This window comes from Notechis scutatus, chromosome 1 (genome assembly GCF_049901735.1).
Source record: "Notechis scutatus isolate UNSWTSFEM ecotype Mainland chromosome 1, rNotScu1.2, whole genome shotgun sequence".
Taxonomy (NCBI): domain Eukaryota; kingdom Metazoa; phylum Chordata; class Lepidosauria; order Squamata; family Elapidae; genus Notechis; species Notechis scutatus.
In genome coordinates, this window is record NC_142009.1 from 179,704,480 (window position 1) to 179,732,184 (window position 27,705).

Consider the following 27,705-nt stretch of genomic DNA (forward strand, 5'->3'; position numbering starts at 1 on the left):
CGCCGCCGCTGAATGCTCTTCCCAACTAACTCCCACCCCCTGCTTTAACTAGGCGCGCGGCGGCTCTTCCTTCTGTCACGTCACCTCCCACCGGCGCGGCTTCTGCCTTCGACGCGCTCCTGATCCGACCTCTCCGGGGGGAGGCGGGGAAGTTCCGAGCCTCCTCCTCCTCCTCCTCCTCCTCCAGACTCAACTAGCCGATCCCGTTTTGCCGGGTTTGGCCTCCCAGGGTTCTTCAAAGCAACGTATCGAAGCTCGACTCCCTCGCCTTTCCATCCTGCTTTGTTCAAACAATTGCGGGCGGCGCGCTGGGAGTATGGCTCGGTGCAACGATCGGCTTTTTTTGCAACGCCGGGGACAGTCTCTGGCATGGCTCCTGGGGCAAGTGCTTGCCACGGGGCTCATCCAGGCCGTGAGCGTTGACGAAGCCCTGCCTTTATTCGCAGGTATAGCTGGCTGGAAGCTGCCGTCTGAATTCGGTTCCCCAGCCAACAAGTTTCCATTAGATACGACTTCTGACTCTTGAGTCCCGCTCAAGACATAATCGGTTGTCTGTCCTTTCGGATTTCTGCTCCCCTAATACAGATAGTCCTCGACTTGCAACAATTCTCTTGGTGACCGTTCGAAGTTACAAGGGCCCTGGAAAAAGTGACCTATGATCGTTTTCCACACTTAGGACTGTTGCTGTGTCCCCACGTGATTTATGTTCAGACGTTCGGCAGTTGACTCGCATTTATGACGGGTTCCGGTATTCCCGGAGTCATGTGATTCCCCTTTGGATGAGCCAAGTCAAGGGGGAAGCCAGATTCACTTAACAACCATGTTACTAATTTAAGAACTGAGGTGATTCTTTCAACAGATGCGGTGAGAAAATTTGTAAAATGGGGCAAACCTCACTTCACAAATTTCTCACTCAACAGCATAAATTTTGGGCTCAATGGTGGTCTTAAGTTGAGGACTATCTGTAGTCTGTTACCGTTCTTTCCCCGAAATCTTTGGACGGCATCAGCTTGCCCACCCACTCGCCTGTCGTCCTTTGGTGCTTCAGATGGCAGCGCCTAGCAGTGTAGACAGTGTTCTTGCGCCTGCGTCCCTCTTGGCTGCTTGGAAGGCAAAAGATGCGCTAGGACTGTACGTACAGGCAGTCCTTAACTTACAGCAGGTCATTTAGCGACCGTTAAATGATACAAAGACACGGAAAAGAGTGACATGACTTTTTTTCACACTTACGACCATTGCAGCATCCCCATGGTAATAGGGTCTAGATTCAGATGCTTGGCAACTGGTTCATATTTATGATGGTTGCGGTGGATCATATGATCATCTTTTGCGACCTTCTGTCAAGCGAAATCAAGGGGGAAGCCAGATTCACTTAATCGTGTTACTAACTTAACAACTGCAGAGATTCACTTAATCAAGGAAATAGGGCAAGGTTCACTTAACTGTCTCGCTTAGCAACAGAAATCTTGGGCTCAATTGTGATCATAGGTTGAGGACTACCTATACTTGTTCACAACTTTGCAAATTAATGTATGAAATCTCTGGCTCAGATTGCTTAGAGCAGTGTTTCTGAACCCTGACAACTTTAAGATGTGTGCACTTGAACTCTCCGACTTCAGATAGCTTAAGTTCGCACATATGCTGGCTGGGAAATTGGGAGAGTTGAAGTCCAAACTTCTAACCTTGCCAAGATTGAAAACACTAGCTTAGAGTAAAGAGGGAATGAACAAGGAAGTTATGCTGCCAAATGGTTGCAGATGGGACAACAGTGGCCCCAAATATATGTGGGTGTGTTTTTCATAGGAACAATTTAGGACCACAGTAATGGATTGCAAGGCTAATAAACCAAATCCATCAAATCATAGAAGGCAGGTGTATTTCAATATGGTAGCTTGATTTGGTTTGTGACCACAGTTATAATGCTTGGAAAATGCATATCCAGTATTTCATGATGCTGTGATTAACTTTCCATTTTGTATAGATAGTGGCTGTAAACAGTTGAAGATAATGAAGATAATGCATAGTACAGAATCAACTTGTTTCTGCTACATTCCAAATGGAGCAATGCACTTACAAAATACTTGGTCAACTGTTCAGGTAAAGTCATGCCCTTGATGCACTCATAAATTAAGTGGTTAGGATTATTCTCAGCAGCTCTTGATAATACTGATGCTACTTAGGATTTTACATGTTCCAGTTCACCAACATCTAAAGAGCTACATTCACCCTTATTCTAAATAAATCATGTGGTCTTATATAAGGTAGCATCTACATGTAGAGCCTCAGTACTATGTGTAGATTTATTTTTGGGAGAGCAATCTTGTAATTTTTCAGACAAACATCAGTATTTGCCTCCTGTTTTTTTCTTCCTCTTATATGATTGAATACAGAATAAATCATTTGTGTTAACTGGAACCTGAGTTTTTAGTTTGTAGTTTACAATCAAGGCAAGATATTAAGCCAGGAATTACAGTATTTATGGCTTGCAAGCTCTGCTTGGGTTTAGAGCAACAGATCCAAATTCCAAGTTTAAATGCAATTCGTTATTTACAGATAGCATTCTTCTCACAACGATTTTTTTAGCCACTGTTTGACTGTCACTGAAAAAAGTGACTTATGACCAGTTTTCACATGAACTTTGCAGCATCTCCATAGTTACATGATCAGAATTAGGCTGCTTGGCACCTGGCGTGTATTTATGACAGTTGCAGTGTCCTGGGGTTATGTGATCACCATCTGTGACCTTCCCAGCTGGCTTCCAATAAGCAAAATCAAAGGCAGATTCGCTTAATGATTGCATTATTCACTTAACAATAGCAGTGATTTGTTTAACAACTGTGGAACAAAGCTCATAAAATGAAGTGCAACTCACTTAACAACTGCTTTGCTTATCAGTGGAAATTATGGATTCAATTGTGGTCATAAGTTGAGAATTTCCCATATTTGTACTAGGTCTTTACTTGTGCAAATGGCTGAGGTAGGGTGCCTCAGGATTTCTGTCTGAAAGCGTGTGTCAACATAGATAAACTTTAATGGTGTAAGAAATCCCATTGTTCCTTATTTCACAATTCCTTTTCATTTTTGAATATATAATTAAGAAATTATATTTTTAGGTGTCCATAAACAGCACTGAATTATTTCAAGTGATGTATATCCCAGATGAACATGAATGCCAAAATTCTGAACATTTCCTCGATTTTTTGAAGTGCCTGATTAGCAATATTTGGCAGCCTAGTGTGTCTAATCAAACGATCATGACAGTGGACCAGTATGTTGGCAAAACATGTTTCAGGATCGAACCAACAAATAAAGTACTCTTCACTGTGAGCGTACAACAAAAGAGTGAGTAATATTAACAGATAATCCATTTATAAAATACTTTCGTATTATCAGAAGTATGCATTTTCAGTACATAAGCGAAACAGGTTTTGATTTCCCATCTTTTTGCTTTGTTCCAGTGTTGGATTGCAAACTCGTTCTGTTATTTGTTGCTGGTGGACTTCTTTTTCATTTTGCCTATAACCTGAGTAGGTACGCGCTAGCTTTACTGGAGTCTGTCAATTATATGAACTTGCTACTTTTGAAAATAAAAATGAGCTGCAAGTCTGCAAACCTAAGAAATTGTGTTGATTTCAGCAAGACTTGAGACAAGCTACCATGGGTAGGGTTGTCGTTCTTCCAATTTTTAAAGAGTGTATTTATTTAGATGTGAAATATTGTCTAAATCAGTGATCAGTAAGTGGGTGGAATTAATAAAGGAACATATTGAGAAATAAATTGAATGACTATACCAGGGCTGAGTAGTTGGCTTGACCATGATGTATTTAGCAAACTGTGACTGAATTCACCCATCGCATTAAGCTATGTATCATGCAAACCAAAAAGACTGGATTTACACATTAAGATAATCTAAAACTGAACCAACCACTTTATAGTTTAACACAGTTTATGAATCCAGGCAATATGAGGCAAGGCATTCTCACTGGATTTTAATTGCAAGATTGGGGGGGCTGTATAAATAAGTGAAGTGATCCGTAGAATTTAAATAAAGCTGTATCTTTGCTTTTCTACTTTCTTGAACTTGTTTTCCATGTGTAAAAGATTTATTAGCATTCATGTGTTTCTCCCAAACAGAAGTAATATCTTCTATTATTGTGCTGGGATAGCATTTGGAATTTTCATGCCTCTAGTCTTTCTCATTTTCATGCTTAAAAGATTTATTCCCAAGGTAAGTTTATGACTTTTAATATAAAATAAGGCAGAAAGTATTTGATCCTTCCCCAATGTTAACTGCAGTTTTAGTTTTGTGGGTGAATCGAAGGTTACTGAAGTGGTTTAACCATGGAATAAATATTTCAGTAGCCAGCTAGTAGCATGGTCACTAACTAGTAAAGCAGAATAAAACCTTAACATTACTGCAGCTTGAGGTAAATAGTTTTGAATCCTGTATTTTCTATAGAAACAGAGTCAACTGGTTATTTATTTTTGGACAAGATTTCACTATGGGTGGAAGATTCAAAATCATAAGATAAGTAACGGAGGGCAAAGCATTTTGGTATTTTTTGTCTCTATAAACAAAGAGCATTCAAGAAAACAGTTGAATCCAGATTCTTCTTCTCCACTGGAAGTATTCCTGGAGCAGAATTCAATTTAAAATGTTGTACTGGTAGAAGAAGATAATTGGTCTCCTTTCCTCAGGAGATCCCTGGTGCTTCTTCTTCCTGTTATTCTAGAAATCCCTTAATCCTTCAAAGCAAATTTTCTGAAGACATAGGGAGCTGCAGTCGAAGGAAAGAATCACTGAAATATAACCCAGCAGTTCTGGATATATCTAACACAATAACTTTCATCTTTGATCATGAAACAGAACAGTTTCACTTTACTTTCCATGTCAGCGAAACACACATTTCCGTTTCCTAGCGATATACAAAGAAACTCCAGTCCTTAAAATGCTGTATTAAAAATACCATGTTTGTTCAGTGTTTTGCTTGGTTTTGTTCCATGTAAATTTAGACCCTGGGTTATATTTTAATTGCTTTTTGTGGCTCTACTAAGTTTTTTTCAAACAGAAAAGTAAGAGCTTCCCAGCCATGGGTTGTATTTGTATCTGTAGAAGACCTTTCCTAGAGACCATTAGATGGTCATCAGAGGAAAGGCATGTGCTGTTTCCATAGGGGTGTAGCCTTTCTAAGCTTACATTCAATGTTTGTGCTAATTGTGAAAATATGTACCCATGGAACAAGCGGTATATTTGGCTCTTGCGAGAAGAACCTTTTGACTTTTAAATTCCAAAATGACATTATCATTAGGTTTGTCTAATTGCAAGCTCTTCTCTTCAGTCCTGACTTGCTTCAACTTGACTTGCGGTGTTTCACTAACTCCACTTTTGTATATCTGTATGGACAAACATACACCATAATCAAATGCATTCTTCTTTTCTTTTCCCTTCTTTTAGCGAAGTACCTTCTGGATTTTAATGAGTGGGTGCTGGTTCTCTTCTCTGTATATGTTCTATGTTTCAAGAGAAAAACTGAAATGGATGTGGAATAATTCTACGTATTATATACTGGGTATGTGAAATAATAACAATATAAGAGACTTTGAAAAGGAAGGAGCTTCTTTTAAAATGGAAAGCTTGTCAAGTGAAGTACATTATCTCCCAAAGGTTGCAGATTCAGCCTAACACTATCCTAATTAGACATGCCTATTGCAGGTAGTCCTCAACTTACAACAATTACTTTAATGACCATTCGAAGTTACAGTGTCACTGGAAAAAGTAACCTACGACCGTTTTTCACACTTACGACAGTTGCAGCATCCCCGTGGTCGCATGATCAAAATCTGAGCGTTTGGCACCTGGCATGCATTTAGGACGGTTGCACTGTCCTGGGGTCATGTGATCACATTTTGTCACCTTCCTAGCCAGCTTCCGGCAAGCAAAGTCTCGTTCTGTTATTTGTTGCATAAAAACAAATGGTTTTATGATTCACTTAAAACTGCAATTATTCACTTAACAATTGCGACAAAAGATCATAAAATGGGGCAAACTGCTTTGCTTAGCAACTTAACTGCTTTGCTTAGCAACGAAAATTTTAAGCTTTGGTTGTAATTCAAGGACTACCCATATACTTACAAGTAGTCTTGGTTGCATTCCCGGTGAATCTTACTTGGTTATATTTGAATGACCGAAAGACTATTCTGAAAACCTTCAAAAACTGAGATTTTATTGTTTTCCTACCTCCTGGCTCTGGGATACAGCAACCTTTCATTACTTTGAATGTTAAAAAAGCTGTCTCTTCCTTGATGGGAAAGGTGACGCTTCAGATCTGCAAAATAGATTAGCTTCAAGAACCTCTGGAATTATGTGAAGTGATACAAAACATTCTTTATGTAGTGTCCTTTCATATATATGATGAATCATCATTTAGTGTTTAGTCATTGCTGCTTGTGTATGTTCATAGCACTAAATCAGGATTTTTTTTTAAATTAATGTGGCTCATAATGATAAGCTATCGGGTAGATTCACACATCCATATATGCTAGATTGACTTTATATGTGAACTAAATAACTGAGTAAGAGATATGCTTGTTCAACCTCTGCCGCATAGCTGCAATCATGAAAACTCCTACTTTAAAGTTCTCTTTAACAAATACAGATAGTCCTCACCTTACAACTGTAACTGAGCCCCAAACTATGCTTATAAGTTGTTGCAGTCGTAATTTGAGGCATAAACGTGACCGAATCTGATGTTTTTTTGACTTTTTCTGCCAGAAACCAGAACTTAACACTGGAAACCAGCAAAAAAGTACCAAATCATGGTCACATGACTGAGGGGCGCTGCAAATGGCATGAAGGTTACCAAGTCCATAAAATGTGACCAAAGGGAAGGTGCAACTGTTGTAACTTCAAAATGGGTTGTATGTAACTCTGGGGAGGTCTATTGTAAGTTTGGTCATTAAGCAACCAGTTGTAACTTGAGGACTACCTGTATTGTGAGACTTAACCTCTCAGTAAATTTCCACACGTATTTACGAACATATATACAATGTCACTCTTTTTTTTTTTCTGGAATCTTGATCAGAAAGTTTAAAAAACCCTCTTTCCATGAGTATTATTTTAAATGATGCAATTGGAAAATGAGCACATTCTACCATTTTATTAGTATTAATAAATATTAATCTGCCCAGAAAACGTTGGGCAGATACATTTCCAGAATAATCAGTCTATCTGCCTTTCAGATCAGCATACGTTGCTTAATTTTAAGCTGCTGTTATGCCATGAAAAGTATCCCACTAACATAGAAAAAAAAATCAGGGGCAGAAAGAATTTACTTCCAGTTTACTTAAATATCCCTCCCAGAAGCAAATGTTACTTAAGACTTAGCTCCAAGCGAACAGTTAGTTGCAAGCCTAAAATGAAGTAAATTGTCACCTTTTTATCTACTGATGTTTTTCAGGGTATATTTTATCAGTTGGATTGATCTCTTTTGCTATTTGCAAGAAGCATGGGCCACTCGGCAGTGATCAAAGTATGAACCTCTTGATGTGGATGTTGCAGGTGAAAGGCCTGGTCTTAATTCATTTTGGCATTGCAATCCCACGGGTTGCCTATGCAGTCACAATTGCTATGCTCTGTACAAAATTCCTGCATTATCCCCTTCGAGCATCCTGCTACATTGGCAAGTTAGTCACCTTTCACTTATTAAATCAAAATGATATTCTTAGCAAAATTAGGTGAAGCATCTGTTATTGTATAACAGTCTGACATTTCAGGCAGTCTGTTACTGTCAATAAAAACCATATCATAATTTATTAAATTTGTTTTCCGCCTATGTTCTGTTTTCTCTCTAATATGTAATGGAGCTTACACAGTGCCAGAATGTCCCAGAAGTTGTTTGTTTCTGTCCCCACTCAGCTGAAAGTCATTCAGTGCAAGGCTATGGGGACCTTCCAGCTCAAACATAGCATCACAATGTATAGAGAACAACTTGTCCTTGAGGATTTAATTTTTGGCATCAGTGCCCTTTTTCTAAAAGTTATTGTCTTAGTGGATTATGACTCTACAAATAAATTGGCTATGTTTGTAGCCAGTGCAATGCTTAGTTAAGGAAGCATGAATCATTCTTTGAGGATAAGCAAAAAAATTCCCATACCCTCAAGAAAGCATGGGTTGGTTTGAGAAATGGAGTCTGTTTAGACATTTGCTTTAGGACCTTGGTAAATTGGCAAGGATTTAAAGGGCAACATAGAAATCAAGGAAAAATCTAGGATTCTGGGATCAGTCCTAATAAAGCATGACTAAAACAAATCAGAATGTGTAACCATAATTTCTCTTTGCTTTATTACTTGTGATGCATTAAGAGATTGAAACAGTCTAGTTAACATGAAACCCGGTCTTATCATGATGTGAAATCCAAGTTTCTGTTTTGTTATTTTCTGTACTACCTTAGAAGCAATCATTCCAGGAAGCTTAACAATTATCTGAGTCCATATTCAGTTTATAATATTCTTTATATTTTGGGTGTGTCATTTTAGAAATAGTAGCATTATTAGAGATTTTTCTGACACATGGTTGTGTTCTAGTATTTGAGCTATTACACATTATTCAGCATATTTTAATATTAGTGCTATAGTAAACACTGCATGCAAATACACTTCATTTTATCACTGTTGGATCAAAACATGTTAGGATTTCTGCTTTATTTGACAAGATAATTCAATGTGTGTCTAAATACAAGTGTCTTCAAAGGGTGCGGCTGTTCATCCATTAAATTATACAATGATAAGGTATCTATGTTAGGGCTTTTAGCAATAAACTCAGGAACCTGGGGAGAAAAATTTCTTTTAGCATTTTGAATTCTAATCATAATTGGGCTTGGGATCTCATTAAAGGACTGCAGAACTGCTTGGGTATAAAATTGACACCTTGTCAAGAACTCAAGTTTGGTTGTGCTTGGAGAAGCCTTAAGAAGGAGATCTAATCTCCAAGGCAGCAAGGTTAGAAGGTCACTTCTTATTTTTCCCCATTGCAAAGTGGTACAACACAATCCTCTCTATATGTCTGCTTGGAAAGAAGAATCATTGGAATTTACTTAGGAGCAAACAGCATAGCCAATAAATTCAAACTGTCTTGAATGTAATTCTTTGGTTATTTTAACTTGGTAGGGATTTTCCATTTAGTATAGTGTAGTCAAGAGCAATAGTCTGCCTGTCAGATTCTAGATATTCTTTTTTAAAATATATTTCATACACTTTGGGTTTCGAATCCATAATACAATCTTTACAGTGCCCTCCCTTTCTCCCTGGTTTAGAAAAGCTGCTCAGTATTTCCACCCAGAAAAATTGGAGCCTCGTTATCTGACAGAAGACGAATACCAGGAACAAGGAGAAACAGAGACCATGAAGGCCCTAGAGGAGCTGCGCATATTCTGTAGGAATCCCACTTTCCCCTCCTGGGTAGCTGTGGTCAGACTGCAATCTCCACAAAAGTAGGAGCATTTATTTTCTTTTCCATATCTCAAAGCTTCATTTGTGGTTTAAAAATAGCGAATCTTATTTTCCATTGAGGCTGCCCTTCCACAGGAGTGCTCTTTGGCGGGCTATACTCAAGTATAGCCTTTGTGGATGAGATTTAAAGCAAAGTGGGATTGGGCCAGTATTTTTCTTCCTGGCATCCCTCCCCTTTTTCATCACTTTTAAGTGTTTGGTACATTGCTTTCTTCTGGTTAGTGACCCCTCTTTCTCCTTTCTCCAGGTTTGCAAACTTTGTTCTAGGTTCTCCTCATGTATCTGCTGAAGAAATGACAGCCCATGAGGCACAGTATGGCATCGGAGGAGTTCTCCTGGAGCAACAGCTTTTCCACCGAGAGACCGAGGCAGAACCAGAACCCCAAAATGCTTCTGAGGTGGAGGAGAGAAACAAAGAAGAGGGACTGAGACTATTACAACCAAACATCCGGCATTTTCACAGTAGAGAATTTCTTTGAGCTGCTGCCCAGGTCAGCAAAAGCATGCAATAACATGCTTTTTTGAACTGTAGAGGGCAGTTTAGACATTTTGAAGGACTTACCATGACCTCATTGTTTTCCAGGAAGCAGTTAAGTTTGCAAAGCCATCATGATTAGAGTTATGTAAGGAGGCAGTCCAGGCACACCTGAACAATACTGGATTTAGCCAATGTCTCTGCTTAGAGGAACCATTTGCTGGAGGTTTGATGAGGCAGCCTGTGGAGGGCTGGAACAAGGAATTCCTCTCAGTTGCTTTATCAATTTACAAGGCTCACTTTATAGTGGTCTTTTTTTTTTTTTGCCTGATTGTGGTTTCTGAGTTTGCACATTATTCCATGGTGTGCTTAACTCTCATTTGCTGAGTTTACGCAAACATGTTAAGCCATAACTTTCAAAATGGCTGCAATCCAACACAATCACGTTGCTTGGGACCAGTGACCCAGTGAAGACAACTGATGTTGGGAAAATGAGCTGAGAAATTGAAGTTACTGTTGATTAACCACTTTATGCTAATTATTTCTCTCCAGTAATTGGGCTGGTTATTTGTTGCTTGACTTTTTGTCTTTGGCCAACTGTTTTTTTTCCCCTTGATATACTTTGATGTTTTTTCTATAAGTCACATGGTGTCACTATGGAATCAAGCAGTCTTGAAATTGAAGTACATAAATGAACGTATGAAAGGCTTAGAAGCATATGTGTAACGAAAGACAGTTAAGAGTTGCTTTGGCTCCAACCAGCTGATTTCGGATGGAGGTCTGAAGCTTTGTTTTTGTTTCATTTTAAAGAAACTCGATTTTTCTTTTGAGGCAACAGGCTGCCAAAAGAATTGTGTAATCGTAGGTTACTAGGACTCTGATTTTCCTTGCATTGCATCCTGACTCCTTTGGACTTGGTAAACATGCTTTGGTTTTCATAGCAGTTCATGATTTGGGATGCAAACTCTTAAAGTCTCTAGTCCTCAAATTGAAACATTTCACCTAGAAGTATGTGTACTTAACATGCTCTTAGAAACATGGAAAGGGAACCAAGGAGATCTTGTTCTTGAATTACTCTCTAATTGCTTCATATTAGTCTAGCATGCATGAGTCCATTAAGTTTGCCGTAATGTCATCATGATCTCTCTGATTAACCTATCCCACTGGCTTTTGTGAAGATTTAAAAAATGGAGAGACCATCTTATATACCTTGATTTTTTAAAAAGTTGAAGTATAAATGTAAGCAAGAACAATGTGTGTGTGTGTGTTGATTGATGCATTGCTGACAAAATGCATTGTAGAAAACTGCTTGGATTTTGTAAATCCCAACCTGTTTTTAATACTCACTTTCAAATAAAACGAGCCATTGTAAATAGAAAGTGCATTCAAATGTATTAATAAAGTAATCTTAATCCCTGCACAGAGCAGCCCACAGGACACTACACACGGAGCATCTGATAGTGCTAAAGATGGAGATCTTTGCTGAACCAGATGGTTGATAATGTTGATTTACTGCTCATCTCCCGGGTTCAAAATTATTTCCGTGTACCCGACTTCCGGTTTGAGCTTCTTCAGCGACAGACTGAAACCTCGTCTCTGCAAGGCTTCGATCCGTGCTCGCCGCTGGAGCGCCCTGAGCCGGCTGGTTTCGGGGCTAAGCCACCCCGTAGAGGTGGTGAAGAGGGGGGAGACTGCCAGCAGGGTTGAGGAGAGCCGCATCTCTCCCCCCCAGCTGCCCATTACTCCCTTTCCCGAAGGCGGTTGCAGCAGTGGTCAGAAATGGCCACCACAAAGAAGAACTCGACCGGAAAAGAATGTGCAGGAGGAAGATAAGAAGAGAAAGTTTTGGTTGACCGGATCAAACAGCAAAAGCAACAAATAAGGTACCCTGGAATTGAAACTGTTAAAAAAACAATAACATTGTTCCCTAAGAAGATTTTTAAGCTGCGAAGGAGAGGGAAAAGGGAAAAGATTTGGTTTTATCCTTTTCCTATACTGACAGCTAAGAGACTTAAGCAAGAAATTGGAAAAAAAATCCACTTTGACATCAATAGGCATTTAATGCTGAAAATAAAAAGTCAAAGGGATAATAAAGATTTCTGGATAATTAAAAGCTTTTGAAAATAGGAAAGGAGAGAGGAAGAATAAAAGGGCAGGATCTGGAAGGGAGGAGACTGCCTGGAATTAAAAAAGAACTTATAGAAAAATCTCAACAAGACTTCCAAAAGATGCATTCTAACTGAAATATCGCAACAAAAACCCCAGGAAGAGAAAGTCGAAAAAGAAATAAGAAGATATAACTCGGGACTATCTGGATTACTTGATGATTTCTGGATTCTTGGTTATTGTTTTGAATGATTAAAATAAATCGGGTGGTTGTTTAAAATTTTTTAAAATGGCTCCACTTTTAGAAGAACTGAAAATGGAACTTAAAAAGTACAAAGAAGATGCACAAGAAGGGTGAGGTTCTTTTGGCTTCATATTTCAGTTTTTAGAAATGGAGATTTGGAATTATGAGAAACAACAAGAAATGTCTGCAGAACAAGAAGATTGCGACAAAGAAGAAGCCATCTTTAATGAACAAGTAATCTTAGATGGGGGGGGGAAGGAAAGGGGGGAAAGAGAATAGAAAGTTTAAGATTGGGAAAAACAATTCCAAAAAAAAAAAAATAGAGTGAAAAATAAGTATAAAATCAGAAAGCAACAGAAGAGGGAAATACAGAAGAGAGAATTAGAACTAGAGAGACAAGGGGGTAAAAAGGGGAGGGAGAAGATGAGAGGGAAGAAAGAAAGGAAAAGAAGTTATAAAGGACAGAAGCAAAATATAGAGAAACGGTCTATTTAGAGATAATGAGTGAAAACTTAATGGAAAAGGGGATTCTGCAAAGGTACATAAGATAGTATGGTTATATTAGAAGCAGAAATAATTTTAGAAAATATGAAACAATGTATGATTAAAATGTCTGATAAAATAGCTATCGTAATTCAGTGGAATGCTTGTCAATAAATAAATGTAACAGAAGGTATATTTAATGATTTATAAAACATGTGAAGAGAAATAAGGGAAAAATTATGGAGATTATATGTGTTTTTAAGGAAGTATGATATTTAATTGAAAAGAAATGTTAAAGATGTTATGGTTTTAATGATTATTAATGATAGAACTGAACTGGAATGGAATGAGGGTTTATAATTACATGTATTTACAATCTTTTTTTTTTAAAAGAATATGTGTATTATAAGCAGAATTCGATTGGAAGTTATGTATTATGTATTATATTGAAGGTCATAAACTTAAGGTATATATTGAAGTTTAAATAAGAGTTGAATGGATGTAATTAAAAGATATAAAGGTGTCATACTCCAATTAGTAACTACAGGAGAAAATTTGTTTTATGAGAAAAGATAATATGAAATTGAAACAGAACAGACAAAAGTATAAATATAATGATTTGAATTGAGATGAGATAATCAAAATAAAATTGAGAAAATTAAAAGAGGGGAAAAACTACATAGAAAATGTAAAATAGTATAAGATATGGAATAGAATACAAAAAGGAGCATGAAATCAGCCCGGGACCATGCTATTTTCAAAAAAGATGTTTTACTTGTATTTTGTGTGTGAAAACCCAAATAAAATTTATTAATATATATATATATATTTCCATGTACCCCTTGATGCCAAAAATAAAAACAAGAAAAGGGATATAATTAACTTCCTCTGGACAAGGAAAAGGAGGAGGGGAACTCATCTATGATCTCACAAGGGGACAGTTAAATCCATCCTGTGAAGGGCAGTTCTTGAACTAGCCAGACTATCATTGATCAATACTTGTCTGCACTTGCAAGGAATTTCTATGCTTCATGTACCAGTAACAATTTGATTGCACTCTAGGTACCAAAGAAGAAAAGCTGCCTTGTTGCAAAAAGTCACCATGTCAAGCCAACCTTGGGGGGGTGGGGGGTGGAGGAGTCCTTCAGAAAATCCCAAGCTATAGGGAAGTTGAAAAAGCAACCTGGAAGAAGAAAGTGACAAGTCATCTAGTAATCAGGAATCAAGCTTAGTGGGTGAGGTTATCAAAAGTAACTGCAGGACAAGTGTCATCGTAACCATCTTAAGAGCCATGATATAGCCGTTACTGAATTGAGGGCTTCCTTACTGATAATTTTAGAGAGAAAACTTGCTGTGCAATCACTTGCCAAAAAGTTAGTGAATTCTTTTTCTTCCTTTTCAGCAGATTAGCAAAAGGTTCCCTCAGTGCATATAAAGCAGGTAACAAATATGCTGAATACCTGCCATCATCCGATGGCTGAATGAGATGAGTCACCCATTCACTCCTTCTGCAAATAGAGCAGTCAGATTAGATCATAAAGTCTTGTTAATATTGTGTTTCATCCTGGTCTTTAAAGACCTGGCACTAATCAGAGCCATTAACTGGAGAAGAGAGGCTGAATGGTAAGTATCTCAAAACTAGCCTAATAGCAACACGAAGTATTTAGTAAATACAAGAGCTTGCAAATCCACCACCTCCTATGATCATTTATGTTGTTATTGGGACATGACATTTTTGACATACATAGAATTTTATTTATCTCACTACATTTTAACAACTTCACAAATACGAGAGCTGTCTACAGCCCCACTGTTCACAAACAAGGAAGGAACTGATTTGACTGGCAGGTTGGATATGTAAACATAATGTGCAAGTTCAATGCCTTACAATTCAGGAATCCAACATTAACAGTTATTACCACAGCGTTTATCATATAGACTTCAGATAAATTCATCTAAAGGATCCACCGTCTCTTAAATAACCATTTTCAGTTTACTTTGTTTTTTTTTTTTTTTAAAAAAATCATTTCCTTCCTTCCTTCTGCAATACAAACATATAATAAATAGAATTCTGATTTTATTTTTAAAGGTCACTTAAACAAGTCAAGAGAAATTTACAGTACATTTAAGTTGAAGTGCAAAAAATAGCTAATAACTACTTGCCAATATTTGGTCCCAGGTACAGATTATAGTCTGTACAGTCCCTTAAGGCTTATGTAAGGAAAACACCCTTAACATCTATCTTAAGGTATTCTATATTCTGCATTCAAAATCAAGTTTATCTGAAATTTAATTCTATGAGCCACACCAGCCCCTGGGGCATAAATGGCATCCCACTGGCTGCCAGAAGTCAAAAGACAACTGGGCAAAACTACACATGAATGGGACTCCTCTAATGGAAGGCTAAATTTGACATACAGTATATGCTTGAAGCCTAAGCGCTATGAAATTGATTCTGACGTTTCCCCTTAGCTATAATAACAAAGAATGTACGGGAACTGGGTTCAATTCTGTGAAATGTGAAATGTTGAATCCGAATCTGTCAATGTCTTGACAAGTAGTGCTACGACAACATGATCAATATGCTCTATCCATTTATCTCTTCTTCCAGCTGCTTTTATATTAACTATGTCTTCCTTTCCTATATAATAATTAGGATTTATACCCCTTCCCAATCCACAGGCACTTTAAATATATTCTATAAAGTTTTATTCCCTTTCCTATTAAATAAACACATTCTATCGTAAAATAAACTATATCGGCCTGGCTAAGAAAACTCAAGAAGCAGATGATATATATGCCTGCTGCTGAGGATCCTCTCATTACCAGTTTTCAGAACAGACTGCAGACCTTGGTTAGGGAAGTTGTATCAACATCACCACTCCTAAAAATCTAATAAAGCTAGACATTTCTGACTCTTTGTTGTTATTGTGTAACACAAGTAGGAACTTCTCAGATCTGCCTGTGGTGAAGGAGTCATGTTTCCCTATCACATACATCAGAGAGGCAAAAAAGAATCCACATAGACTGCTTCTGTAGGACAATCCCTCTTCGGTGATTAGGACAAATTCATCCTATATAAAATCATTAGTATCTTCCAACTGTACCATCACAGTTCAGGCCTTCAAACTCAACACCACACATCTCAACCCACATCCTGTTCTTGCAGGGTTAGGGACAACCACATTTTCTTGTACTGGTTCTTTCTAAAATGCCAATGCACTCTGGCCTGGCCATAGCAACATAAATGCTGCTTGTCTGGTTAGGAAGGCTTCAGCAGATATTTCATGTAGAACTTTTCCAGCCAAAAGTTCTCCAGCATCTCTGAGAAGTCTTTACAAAAGACAGAATTCTATGTGGCTCCTTCCTTCATTTCCATATTTAACTATTGTATTTTCTCTGAAGTTTCAGTAGGTTGCAGAACTGCTCTAGGGAAGCCTGCACCCCATAATAAATAATCACTGTCTAAGAAAAACTGCTATGAGATCTTGTCTTCCCTTTCCCTAATATTGAATTAAATTGTTCAAGTGCATTAAGCAAGAGGAAATGGAGCTGAATGGCGGGAGTTTTTGTCTGTGAGAATTAATTACAATCCAGAAAATTATGAAGACAATCAGATGTGTTTGTTTACAACACTTCCATTCAGGTGGGGGGGAAAAACAACTTCAGATGAAATAGCGTGCTCCTTTGCTACGTATTAACCTGGCCACTTTTGCTTAGCCTTCCAAATTGTCCCTGTAACAGGCCTCAGGTTTTGTCCCAGAAAAGGCATTAAATATTTTAAAAGCTTTGGCTGTATCAGGTTACTATTGCCAAGAGGAAGAGCAGTGAGTTCTCAAACTCCCACGTCAGTCTTTTTCTGATTGCCTAGAGCAGTCTTCAGTGCCACGAGCTGGATTCAAGAAAAGTCCTATTCATGCCTCCTCTCAGGAGACTTAGCTCTGCTTTCTGAAGGAACCAAGCTGGGGTGGTTTTCAAGGGTAGCTGTAGGTATTGAAGGTTCCACCATTGAACCATCATCAGGTCTTTGATCCAGAGGATTATCTGGTGTGGAGTCATGGTTACTGCTGGCATTCTAGGGAAGAGGAAGGGAAAACCACAAGTTAACATCCAGCTGTGTGGATTTGTTCAGAAAATACACAGAGACTGTCATTCCTGATAAGCCAAGGGAGCTTTGTCTTAACAAGGATCACAAAATCATATTCACAGCACAGGGCACAAGCAGCCAGGCAAGAGCAAAAGCCATCATACGCAGGGAACAGATCAGATAAACTTACCTGTCCTATATTTTCCTAACTGCTTTTCCCCAAGAAGCATGTAGAAAAAAAACTTAGTGTATTTTAAGACAAATAATAATTCTGTGTAGGTAAGAAAGAACGTTCCTCATAGCTTCTCTCTATGCACTTGGACATATTTTCCTCATAGACTTTCTACGTAGTACTTTCTATTGGAATGTCGGCAGTGTGCTATTTGGGGAACAGAACTATGAATATTTCAGCAGACAAGTAAATTATCTTTCCCAATAATCACAAAAGGGGTAGGACAAAAAAGACATAGGTACATTTTTTGCTAACCTAAAAATGTATTGTAAAACATTCTTCTCCAGCTGTGCAAATGAATATACTAAATAACAAGATTAATGTTATATTCTGTGGATGAACCACAGAATGGTTAACTGATATAAGAAAGCAACCTCGTGTGTATAGATGGCTTTGCTAGATGAGGTGCTGCCAAACTGTTTCTCTTGCACAACCAACCCAAGGCATGGGATGAGACACTACACAGTACCTCTGTAGGTCTGAGACAATAGCGGATTGACTATGCAAAAATATTAATGTCAACAGCCTTGTCTTCCTTGATATTTTTAAGAGGTGCTCCTTGGCACCCAATGAAAAAGTTCAGCTTTGCCTCTTGATCAAGAGTTCTAGGATTATTATTATTTTTTTAAAAAAGCTAATAGATTCTGCAGTCTGAGAAGGTTTGACTAAATATGTATTGTAAGATTAAGCATTGTCACTATCATACATCTCTCCATTAAAAATATCCCAATAGATTTTGTGCCTGTCACACAGGCCCAAGAGATCCTCTAGTTTGCTAGCTGCTCCTTTTCTCCAACCACACTCTGAATCCTTTTCCAAATCCCAAGTTACACGACAAATGAACTCTATTTTTTTTTTCTTCCTATGAAATGACAATACTGAATCCATCCAATGCAAGGCACAGAGCTCACCCATGTCTAACTGCCTTGCCCAAGCAAAATCCATGTTACATTTTTGTAACCTCTGTTACTGTTTTAATAGCACAAAGATTTAATATGTGAAGAATGTTATGTACTAATACTGTATTTTGGGAGCTTCTGTTTTAGAATAGGAAAGCCTTGAGTAGCAGGTGTGTGCAACTTTTTGCCTGGAAAATACCTTTCATGCACCCAAGCCCTGGTTACCTGCAAAGGCTGGTTTTCGAGTGCCTGATTGGTTTTGGAGAGCTGAACCATCTCTTTTATCTGATAAAGAACATAGGCTAAAGTAACCCAGGGTGAAGAACTGACACCCCAGGCAGGCTTGTGTACATCTTCCTGCTCTTCTTGATGCTTGGTCTTTTTGGCAGGAAGCTTGGGCAACGGGCGAGGCATGATATCTTCAGTCTGTTGTACCAGATCAATTGTGGCAATGGGCACCGGACTTGAAGGCACTGGGATCCTTTCGGCCAACATGGTCTTTTCTAAAATTTCAAACAACAGACAAGTTGTTCACTTCAAGAGAACTCACCATCTAAGAGTTAAGTGCAAGCACTTTTCTGAATCCAGCATTCTGATCCTAGCTTCTCTCTGGCTGTAGTAAGAATCCATTCCCAGATTTTGATAACAAGCTCCATTTCCTCAATTATGAAATTAGCACTTACTGACTGCTAGCTACTGTACTGGGGAAAAATACTTCACACCCAATATAATACAAAAGAGGTACAGAGTCTTCTCTCAATCCATTTGCAATATAGCTCTTTTTGTTTGCAAGAAGAAAAAACAAGCACTGTATAAAACAATTATCAATAATGTTTAACTTCCAGTCTTATTTTCAAATAAAATAGTACGCGGCCGGGCAAATGAAGCCAAGTTTTCAAACATCTCATGTAACTTTAGGTCATCTAATTCTTCTAAGATGCAGTTCAGAGAAAGGTATCAAAGCATCTCTTTTATTTCAATTACCTGAGCATTCACAAAACCAATTTTTAAAACGGACTTGAATTATTATACAAAGAAGTACAGTAATAGAGGCAAGCTTATTTTTAGCAACTTTTTTAGCTTATAGGTGAGTCATTCTACATTTCTCCCCATTCTACATCCTTCTATACAGACAGAAAAACTCCAGAGACAACCTCCAGATGGATCTGCATGATGAAAATTACAGATTTACAGGATGAGGACATGGAGGAATTGTTTCACTAGCAGAAACCATTTTCTATAGACACTGGATTTTACCATTTTTTCCCCCTGGTATTGTTTTCCCAAAGACATCAATGTTATAGGCCTATGTGCATGTCCTTTCAATACTTTTAAATCAATCTGCATTATATCAAGAACACAAATCAGGTTTACTCTTGCTTCAATCTGACATTGTGAAGGGGGAAAAAAAATCCAGTAACCCAATCTACTGTATAGGCATACTATAACAGGATTGCAAAACTACCGATGCTCATGAGATGGCAACACAGTATTCTGCTTAGGCTTGCTGCCATTATCTAGAAGCTATTTGAATTGTTGGAGTTCAGATCTGGTAGGGCTGCAGTAAATAAAGCTAAGTGGTAAACAACACAATATGTCACATGAATAAGAATGAATCCAATCCAAAGTCATAAAAAGTCATCACTCAGGCTAATTGGTTAGAGACAGCAATTAAAAACAAAAAACAAAAATGACTTCAGGATAATGCAAACTAAAAATAACCCAAAGGAGAAAACCAGTTAGGTAAGGTTATATACCTAAGGGAATAAGCATTTTACCTTCTTTCTCATCCTGAACTGCCACCCACTGAATCAAAGCAAAAAGCAAGAGGATAACAAGAAAAGCCATTCCTATCCCTCTGAATGTTGAGGCTGCTCCTGTAGAGGAAAAAGCACACAGAATAAGGTCTGATTCTGGTGGCACAGTGATTAGAATGCAGTATTCCAGGCTAATTCTGCCGACAGCAGTTCAATTCTCACTGGTTCAAGGTTGCCTCAGCCTTCTATCTTTCTGAGATGGGTAAAATGAGGATCCAGATTTTTGGGGGCAATAGGCTGACTCTGTAAACCGCTTAAAGAGAGCAGTAAAGCACTGTGAAGTGGTATATACAAAAGTCTAAGTGCTATTGCTATTTTGTTGCATGAGAGCAATTGACAAGGTAGGCATGTATTTACTAAAACTTGACAAGGTAGGCATGTATTTACTAAAACATGCCCTACTCATGCTTCAGTAAATAAATGAGCCCATTTGGTGTGGTGGTTAAAACACCAGGCTAGAAATCAGGAGAGTATAACCGTAGTTCTAACTTTAGGCACAAAGCCAGCAAATGACCTTGGCCAGGTTACTCTCTCTCAGCCCAGGGAAGAAGGCAAGGGAAATCACTTCTGAAAAACCTTGCCAAGAATAATGGGCAATTGCCGGGAGTCAAAATTGACTCAGTGGCACAAAGACAAACAAACAAAGCCCTATCCTCATTTAAATGAAACTTTCTCCCCTGCAAAAGTGTAGGAGAGAATAACATTCATGCTCCAAGGAAGCAGCTGCCCCAAGTAGTGGATCACTGCACCATTTTGTTTATTCTCCCTCAAAAGGCAGAAGATAACTTGAAGGGTCATGGACGGTGAGATCAAAGAGACAAGCGGAACCGTATTTTAGTTAAACAGACAAAAATGGATGCCATTTTTTTTAAAAAGCCAGAGAAAGCTATCTACATTTATGGATACTTTTCATTAACAATTGCTGAACAGCTATGACCTTACATTAAGGAAATTACACAATGTAATTATTATAGGTTTTATTTACACTACCGTACGAGAGGCTTTTTAATAGTTATTGTTCTTTAAGGACTCTTTAGGGGCCTCAGGTTTCATTATAAATGTGCACATTTGTCCATTTCAGCCTATAACTGGAACTGGAAAGTGTGAAAAAAGGTGTTCCCAGTAGGAGTGTGTATTTTTTAAAAAAGATTTTAATGCTAAAAGTTTGGTAGTCATTGGATATTTACACTTGAAATGTTTTCCCATTTCCTTCGAACAAGATCACATATTATCTGCTGCAAACTCTGAAGAAGAGACCATTGTTTCACTTCATTTCAAAATCTATGCACCTTTCCTGTGCCACTAATTTATCTGCTTCAAAACTTCCTAGTACAGTTTGCAAATCTCTCTATGTGTTTATCAGAACAATCTCTCTCTCTCACTCTCTCTCTCAAGATCTATTAATTATTAGTTTATATATCACATTTAGAAACCTCCCATCTTTCTTATAGAGCAACTTTGGGCCATGTACAAATCTAATAATAGCAATAATTACCAGAGAGGAGGCTGCATCCCAAAGAAGCCAGCCTGCCCAGCTGCTAAATCACCACGGTCATTGCAAGAGCACCATCTATCATGCAAATAGCAGGGTTTGTGCTGAGAGAAAATGAAAATCCCTACTTATATTGAAAATCTCACAATTAGTTGGCTTTGGTTATGGGCTAAGAATGAGATACCATCTTCCTCAGCAACATCTTCTATTTCCTAGAAGATGATGAGCAAAGTCCCTTTGAGATGAAGTTTGGAGGACTTGTAGAAATGTCTCTAGAACTACCGCAAGAAAGTTGAATTATTGATATTTGCTGATTGATATAGGCTGCATTCTCCCAGTGTGACTTTTCCCTTTCTGTTCATTTTGCATGTGTTTGCGTGCGCGCATGCATATATGACAGCCTAACAAAGGAAAGTATTCAAATTGACTGGTTGCCTGCAACAGTGAGAGCTACAGTCCAAGACAACAGGAATGGGACAACTTACCACAGCCAACTCGCCATAGCAAACTCATCATGGCCAACTCGCCACGGGTCAATTTAACAATTCTATTTAATTATTTAAAATAAAATAAAAATATTTTAATTTTTGCCGTTCACATTTCATTCTATCCATTCTTTTGCATCTTTTCTTTAATGATTCTATTCCACCATTTTCTCTGATGTTAGTGCAACTCTTGTCCTGCAGCGAGTTTTCCTGTGGCGAGATGGCCATGGCAAGTTGTCCTGCAGTGAGTTGGCCATTGGGAGTTGGCCATGGCGAATTGTCATAGACCCCAAGACAACTACACAGCATCTGGTTGAGGAAAGCCAAACCAGGAGTCTGGTAGCACTTCTGACTGCTACCACAGTTCTTCAATTTCCGTAACAGTTGAGGAAAAGGCTCTCTTCAAACAGTTGAAAGTCATATAAATGCCCAGGTTTCCCTTACCAAAATAATTGACCAACACTCCACCAATCATTGCTCCACATCCTCTGCCCAGGCCAAGGTGAAGACCCTGCAAGATCCCTTGGGCTGATGTCCTCAGTTCCAGAGGCACCGCAGCGCTTAGATAAGAAATGCAAGCTGCCCAGATGGCTGCATGGGTTACACCTACAAAGAAGAGAAACATGAACACCACGTATTCTAAAGATGGTTGTTCTGCAGGAGTGTTGGGAGTTATACAACAAATACAGATCATGGCAAGAGTGTGTGGCCATTTTAGGGTGCAGCTGCACTTTGAACCCTGTGTACTCTACAAGAGCTATAAAACTGAATGAGGCTGGTGGTAAAGAGTGCCAGAACACATTCATACATCTACCATCTGTCACTTTCTTCATCAGCATCGTATCTGGGGAAATTGTAAAGAGTTTCTTTATTTTCCCTTTATTTTTAAATTACAGATGTGCAAACTCAGTGAGATATATTTTTATTTTAAAAAACCCATGAAAATAAATTTGGCTGGTCAATTAATTTGCCTGCAAAGACTCACATTTAAATTAAATAAAACTTCCATACTCTTGTTAGAGTACTTAATATAACTTTTAGTAAAATACATCTTGCAACTAATCTAGAAGATTTTCTTATTTTGTAGAAACAAAATAAATAATTTTCTAAGAAAATAGCAAAAACAAATTTCGAAAAGTAACAAGTTCAAATTCCAAGCAATATTGCTGAATATCTATGGCCGTGATGGTGAACCTATGGCATGCATGCCAGAGGTAGCACACAGAGCCCTCTCTCTGGGCATGCGAGACGTCGCCCCAGCTCAGCTCTGGTGCACATGCACGTGCATTGCCTCCCACCAGCCAGTCTTCAGATCTCTGGGCGCGCAAGGGGGTCGTGCACGCATGTGGGATGGGGCGCACGTGTGGGAGGGTTGCCCATGCATGTGGCCTGGGGTAAGGCGCATGCATGGGTGCGCATCTATTGCATTTTGGGGGTGCGCATGCATGCACTTTGGTGCAGAAAAGGTTAGCCATCACTGATCTAGGGTTCCTGCAATCTTCATTCTTTCAGTCATATACTTGCTAATACTACAAATATTAAATAGTACTACAAATAACGTTATGAATATTGGAGAATCAGTTTTATGTAATTGTTAAGCTGTTAGAGTAGAAGCTGAGAGACTTCAGTTCTAGTCTTCCTCTAGCCACAAAAGGTGTGATTTTGGGCCAGTCAATCTCACTCTTGTCAGGCCCAGCCCAAGAACAACATAGAACAATTGAGGCAAAAGTTCAGCTCTTTGCTCAAGCCAGATAGAATCTTGTCAAACTAAATCTATACTACTCTAACACTAACTGATATATACTCTGGGAGTTTCTAGGGAGTGGCTATTCTAAATCTCTTCCTCCTGTGATTCAGCTCCAGGCTGTGTTCTCCCCTGTCTAACCCCTATCTGCAGTGGAATATGTTCCTTCCTTCCTGGGAAACTATCATTTTATGTAGTCCACCACACCACTTCCCCTTTGTGGCCTATCACACCACTTTAAATCCACTTTAAAAAGTGATAGCTGTGGGGAAAAATAGGAGGTGGGAACATTATACTATAGGCTGCCTTGAGTTGTACAAACGAAGTCAGAATATAAATCTAATAGTAAATAAAAATATTCTATTCATAGTTAGAATGTTAGCCTAAGTCAGGGGTGTCAAACTCGTGTTGTCATGGCATCATCACATGACATATCGGGACTTTTTCCCCCTTCACTAAACCAAGTGTGGGCATGGCCAGCAGGTGACGCATCCGGCCCACGGGCCGCAAGTTTGACACCAGGGGTGGGATTCTACCAGTTCGCACCTATTCGCTAGAACCAGTTGTTAACATTCTAAGCAGTTCGGAGAACCGGTTGTTAGAAGAAATTACTGGCCTAATCCTGTAAGGAAGGCAGGAAGGAAACATTCTGGTGTTGCTTACAGAACCTGCCTCCGTTAACCCTTATTACATTCTTGGCAGGACTAGACTTCCTGTCTCTGGAACTTCTCTGGAGTTTTTTTCCCCTCCTTTGCTGGTACTTTGCTTGTGTGGAGTGACCATTGAAAAAAGTGACTTATGACCATTTTTCACACTTACAACTGTTGCAGCATCCCCACAGTCACGAGAGGCCAGGCGAGGAGATGGGTGCCTCGATGTGAGTGATGTTGAGTTGGTCATGCCCAGCCAGTCACATGACCACCAAGCCATGTCCACCCAGTCACATGACCACCAAGCCACACCTACCAACTAAGCCACACCCACAGAACCAGTTGTTAAAAAATTTGAATCCCACCCGTTTGACACCCCTGACCTTAAGTGATGGAAGAATGTTAACCCGAGTGAGGGAAAAGACTAAAGGTATTTTAAGTTTCATGGATGAAAATGCCTTATGAGCATAGCTATTCTAATCTTCTACTGGATGGGCCAATTTTGGGGGCTTTTTGGTGGACCTGATTGTTCCTCAGTTAGCAACATTTTCTTGGACTTGGAAGCTTCTGTTTCCATTGCCTCCCTTCTAATCAGATGCATTAATTCATAGAGCACAGGACACATCTCAACAAGTCTTGTCTGGATCTCAGAAATTTCCACCTCTTCCCTGCCCCAAATCCATTATCAGCTATTTGGCCTTTAACTTTCACCTCAGTCGCAGAAAATGACTAATGCTAACCAAAACAGAACAAAACTGGTTCTGCCTGAATGCATAGTTAATTTTAAAAAAACAATATTTTCCTTTACAATTACACAGGTAATACGATATTAACAGGCTTAAGAAATTAATACCTTCTAGGTACAGCCCTGCTAGCAACTAAGCCTTATCTGCTGCAAGTTTCATCAGGAATCCCTTGTCTGAAAGGGTGCGTTGTTGGCTTAGATCACATGGCAGAATATTATGTCCGCCAACTGTAGAAATCACTTTCTGTCATTCACCTTTTTTGCTCCACCTGCCATAATAGAATTGTACAAAAAGGATCCCTTTGGATTAGAGTTCCTGACGAAAGCTGAAGCCCAGGTGGATTTACTATATGCTTAGTTATGGCTCAGCAGGCATTACTTGTAGGAACCTGAATCGTAGAATTCAGACACAGAAGCACCCTGTTTTCTTACCTTGAAGGACTTCCATAGGCAGAACAGTCCAAGCATTTTCTAGATAAGAGATATAAATATAACGAGCTGTATTGCAGGCAAGACCGATATACAGGACTCTGCAAGTAAATAAGAGGAGAGATCACTGATTACTTCTGATGTGTTTTAATATTCTTACCCACAAATTCTCTGTATTGCTTTCAATCTGATCTACTTGAGCTTCACAAAAAATGAAGATTTAAAAATATATCCAGGACTGGACACCAAGTTGTTCACAGACCCTCTTAAAATGCAGAGGGAAAATGCACAGAGATAGTAGCGGCCAAACTATTTAAATTGGACACATTTTGCCCATTCTACTCAACACATAGAACCAGTTGGAATGGTGGTTAAGGGTCCAGGCTAGAAACTAGAAGACTATTCGTTCGAGGCTTGCCCTAGGCACAAAGCCAGCTGAGAGACTTTCAGTCACTTTCTCTCAGCTCTAGGAAAGTTTGCTAGAGGTGAGAGAAGCTGAAGGGTGTAGTCCAGTCACCAAGAAACAAAAACTGAGTCAAAGGTGTGTGCACGCAAGCACACCAGTGTGTGTGTGTGTGTGGACGCACGCACACACACACACACACACACACAATCAACAGACACCGAAGAGTATTGTTTGTTGATGGGGGAAATGGACAAGTAGGGTGGTACAGCAAGGAATGACAAGGAGTGAGAAATGACACTGCAACATTTCATTGCAGAATCCCACTTACCGTTCAATCTACAGGTAGTCCTCAACTTACAATTCATTTTGGGACCATTCAAAGTTACAGGAGCACTGACTTAAGACCGTTTTTCACACTTACGGCTGTTGCAGCATCTCCATGGTCATGTGATTTATATTCAGCTGCTTGACAACTGACTCACATTTATGACGGTTGCAGAGTGACGGGGTCATGTGATCCCCCTTTGCGACCTTCTGACCAGCAAAGTCAATGGGGAAGCCAGATTCATTTAACAACTGTATTTACTAATTTATCAACTCCAATGATTCAGTTAACAAATGTGATGAGAAAAGTCATAAAATGGGGTGAAACTCACTTGCCAAATTTCCCACTTAACATACACTTTGGGCTCAATTGTGGTCCTAAGTCAATGTCTACCTGTATTTTCAGTGAAAATGTTATGCACAATAGCAGTTGCACATTTCTTTTATAGCATTTTATTATGTTTATTATCTTTTATAATATATTAGTAAGCATATATATGCTGATTGCTTTAAATATTTATTGGCATTGAAATGTTAAGCTTTCCTGCTGTTCATTCTGAGTACTACTGCAGAGAAACCAGTGGGTTTCTTTTTTTAAAAAAAAGAATAAATATAAATCATATGCTATACTTTATTGAGTCTCAAGTACTAGGTATAAATACAGTGGTAAGAATATTCAACAAATTACCAAAAATATTTCTTGGCTTATATTTAATGTAAAACTATACAAAGTAAATAGTAATAATAAAAAATGTAACTGGCAAAAAAGAGGATATTTATTGTAAATATGTCATGCCTTTATTAGAATAAGCTGTCTTTCTAAATGCATAATATTGGAAACAAATACATTTCAATATTAACAGAGCCCATATGGATTCACTGGCATATTTAATGTCTCTCTGAATGTCTGAATTCCAAAATATGTTCATAATTATAAATATTTATTTTGCTGAAACTGGATATACAGTAGGGAGTCTTCCACTTATAACCACAATTGGGTCTGGAATCTTGGTCATTGAGTGAGAGTCCGTTAAACAAGACGCTACATAATCATTTCATTCAATGATCACAATCTTGGTTCTCTCAGTTGCAATTAAGCGACACGCAAATCATTAAGCGGAGTGCCAGGAAGATGATCTAAGCCTCCTGGCACGGTGAGGTGGGAAGCCTACTTATTTATTTATTGGTATCCCGCCTTTATTATATTTACAAATAGTTCAAGGCAGTGAAAGTATCCAATATACCTTCTTCCTCAGCAACAATTTTGTTCTTCCACCTTTTCCCCACAGCAACAATTCTGTGAGTTGGGCTGGCTGAGAGAGAGTAACTGGCCCAAAGTTATCTAGCTGGCTGTCATGGCTAAGGCAGGACTTGAACTCACAGTTCCTGCTTTCCAGCCTAGTGCCTTAACTAGACCAAGCTGGTTCTATCCCACATCAGTTTAACCACTCAGTACTTCTGAAAGCGGACTGCAGCCCGTGAAACATACGCATTTTAATAAAAACTCAAAAGGTATTACCAGATTCCTTTTAATTTTTGACACCATACACTAATGTAGCTCCTACAATGATCAACAACTA

At 38.7% G+C, this 27,705-nt stretch overlaps 2 protein-coding genes across 4 annotated transcripts in view; one reads left to right on the top strand and one right to left on the bottom strand.

Annotated features, from left to right (window-relative positions):
• The first annotated feature begins 210 nt into the window (after nucleotides 1-210).
• NEMP2 (nuclear envelope integral membrane protein 2) lies at nucleotides 211-12,121 on the top strand. 3 transcript variants are annotated; one of them, XM_087949553.1, is made up of 10 exons: nucleotides 211-446; nucleotides 1,982-2,097; nucleotides 3,114-3,342; nucleotides 3,459-3,531; nucleotides 4,135-4,228; nucleotides 5,456-5,570; nucleotides 7,458-7,683; nucleotides 9,312-9,488; nucleotides 9,755-9,998; nucleotides 11,406-11,540. In XM_087949553.1, exons 1-9 carry the CDS (start codon nucleotides 317-319, stop codon nucleotides 9,984-9,986), a joined length of 1,392 nt encoding a protein of 463 aa, XP_087805679.1. In that variant the 5' UTR covers nucleotides 211-316; the 3' UTR covers nucleotides 9,987-9,998; nucleotides 11,406-11,540. The 3 variants fall into 3 exon arrangements, with proteins under 3 accessions (XP_087805679.1, XP_026523669.2, XP_087805680.1); XM_026667884.2 differs by having other exon boundaries at nucleotides 212-446; nucleotides 9,755-12,121; XM_087949554.1 differs by having other exon boundaries at nucleotides 288-864; nucleotides 9,755-12,121.
• Nucleotides 12,122-14,835: 2,714 nt separating this feature from the next.
• Nucleotides 14,836-27,705, bottom strand: part of MFSD6 (major facilitator superfamily domain containing 6) — a 37,194-nt gene continuing 24,324 nt past the window's right edge. The window contains exons 3-7 of the mRNA XM_026667998.2: nucleotides 25,399-25,496; nucleotides 22,272-22,433; nucleotides 19,812-19,910; nucleotides 18,259-18,536; nucleotides 14,836-16,890 (exon numbers count right to left, since the gene is read on the bottom strand). Of these exons, the coding sequence (XP_026523783.1) occupies nucleotides 16,726-16,890; nucleotides 18,259-18,536; nucleotides 19,812-19,910; nucleotides 22,272-22,433; nucleotides 25,399-25,496 (802 nt within the window). The 3' untranslated portion in view covers nucleotides 14,836-16,725. The remainder of the gene's footprint in view (nucleotides 16,891-18,258; nucleotides 18,537-19,811; nucleotides 19,911-22,271; nucleotides 22,434-25,398; nucleotides 25,497-27,705) is intronic.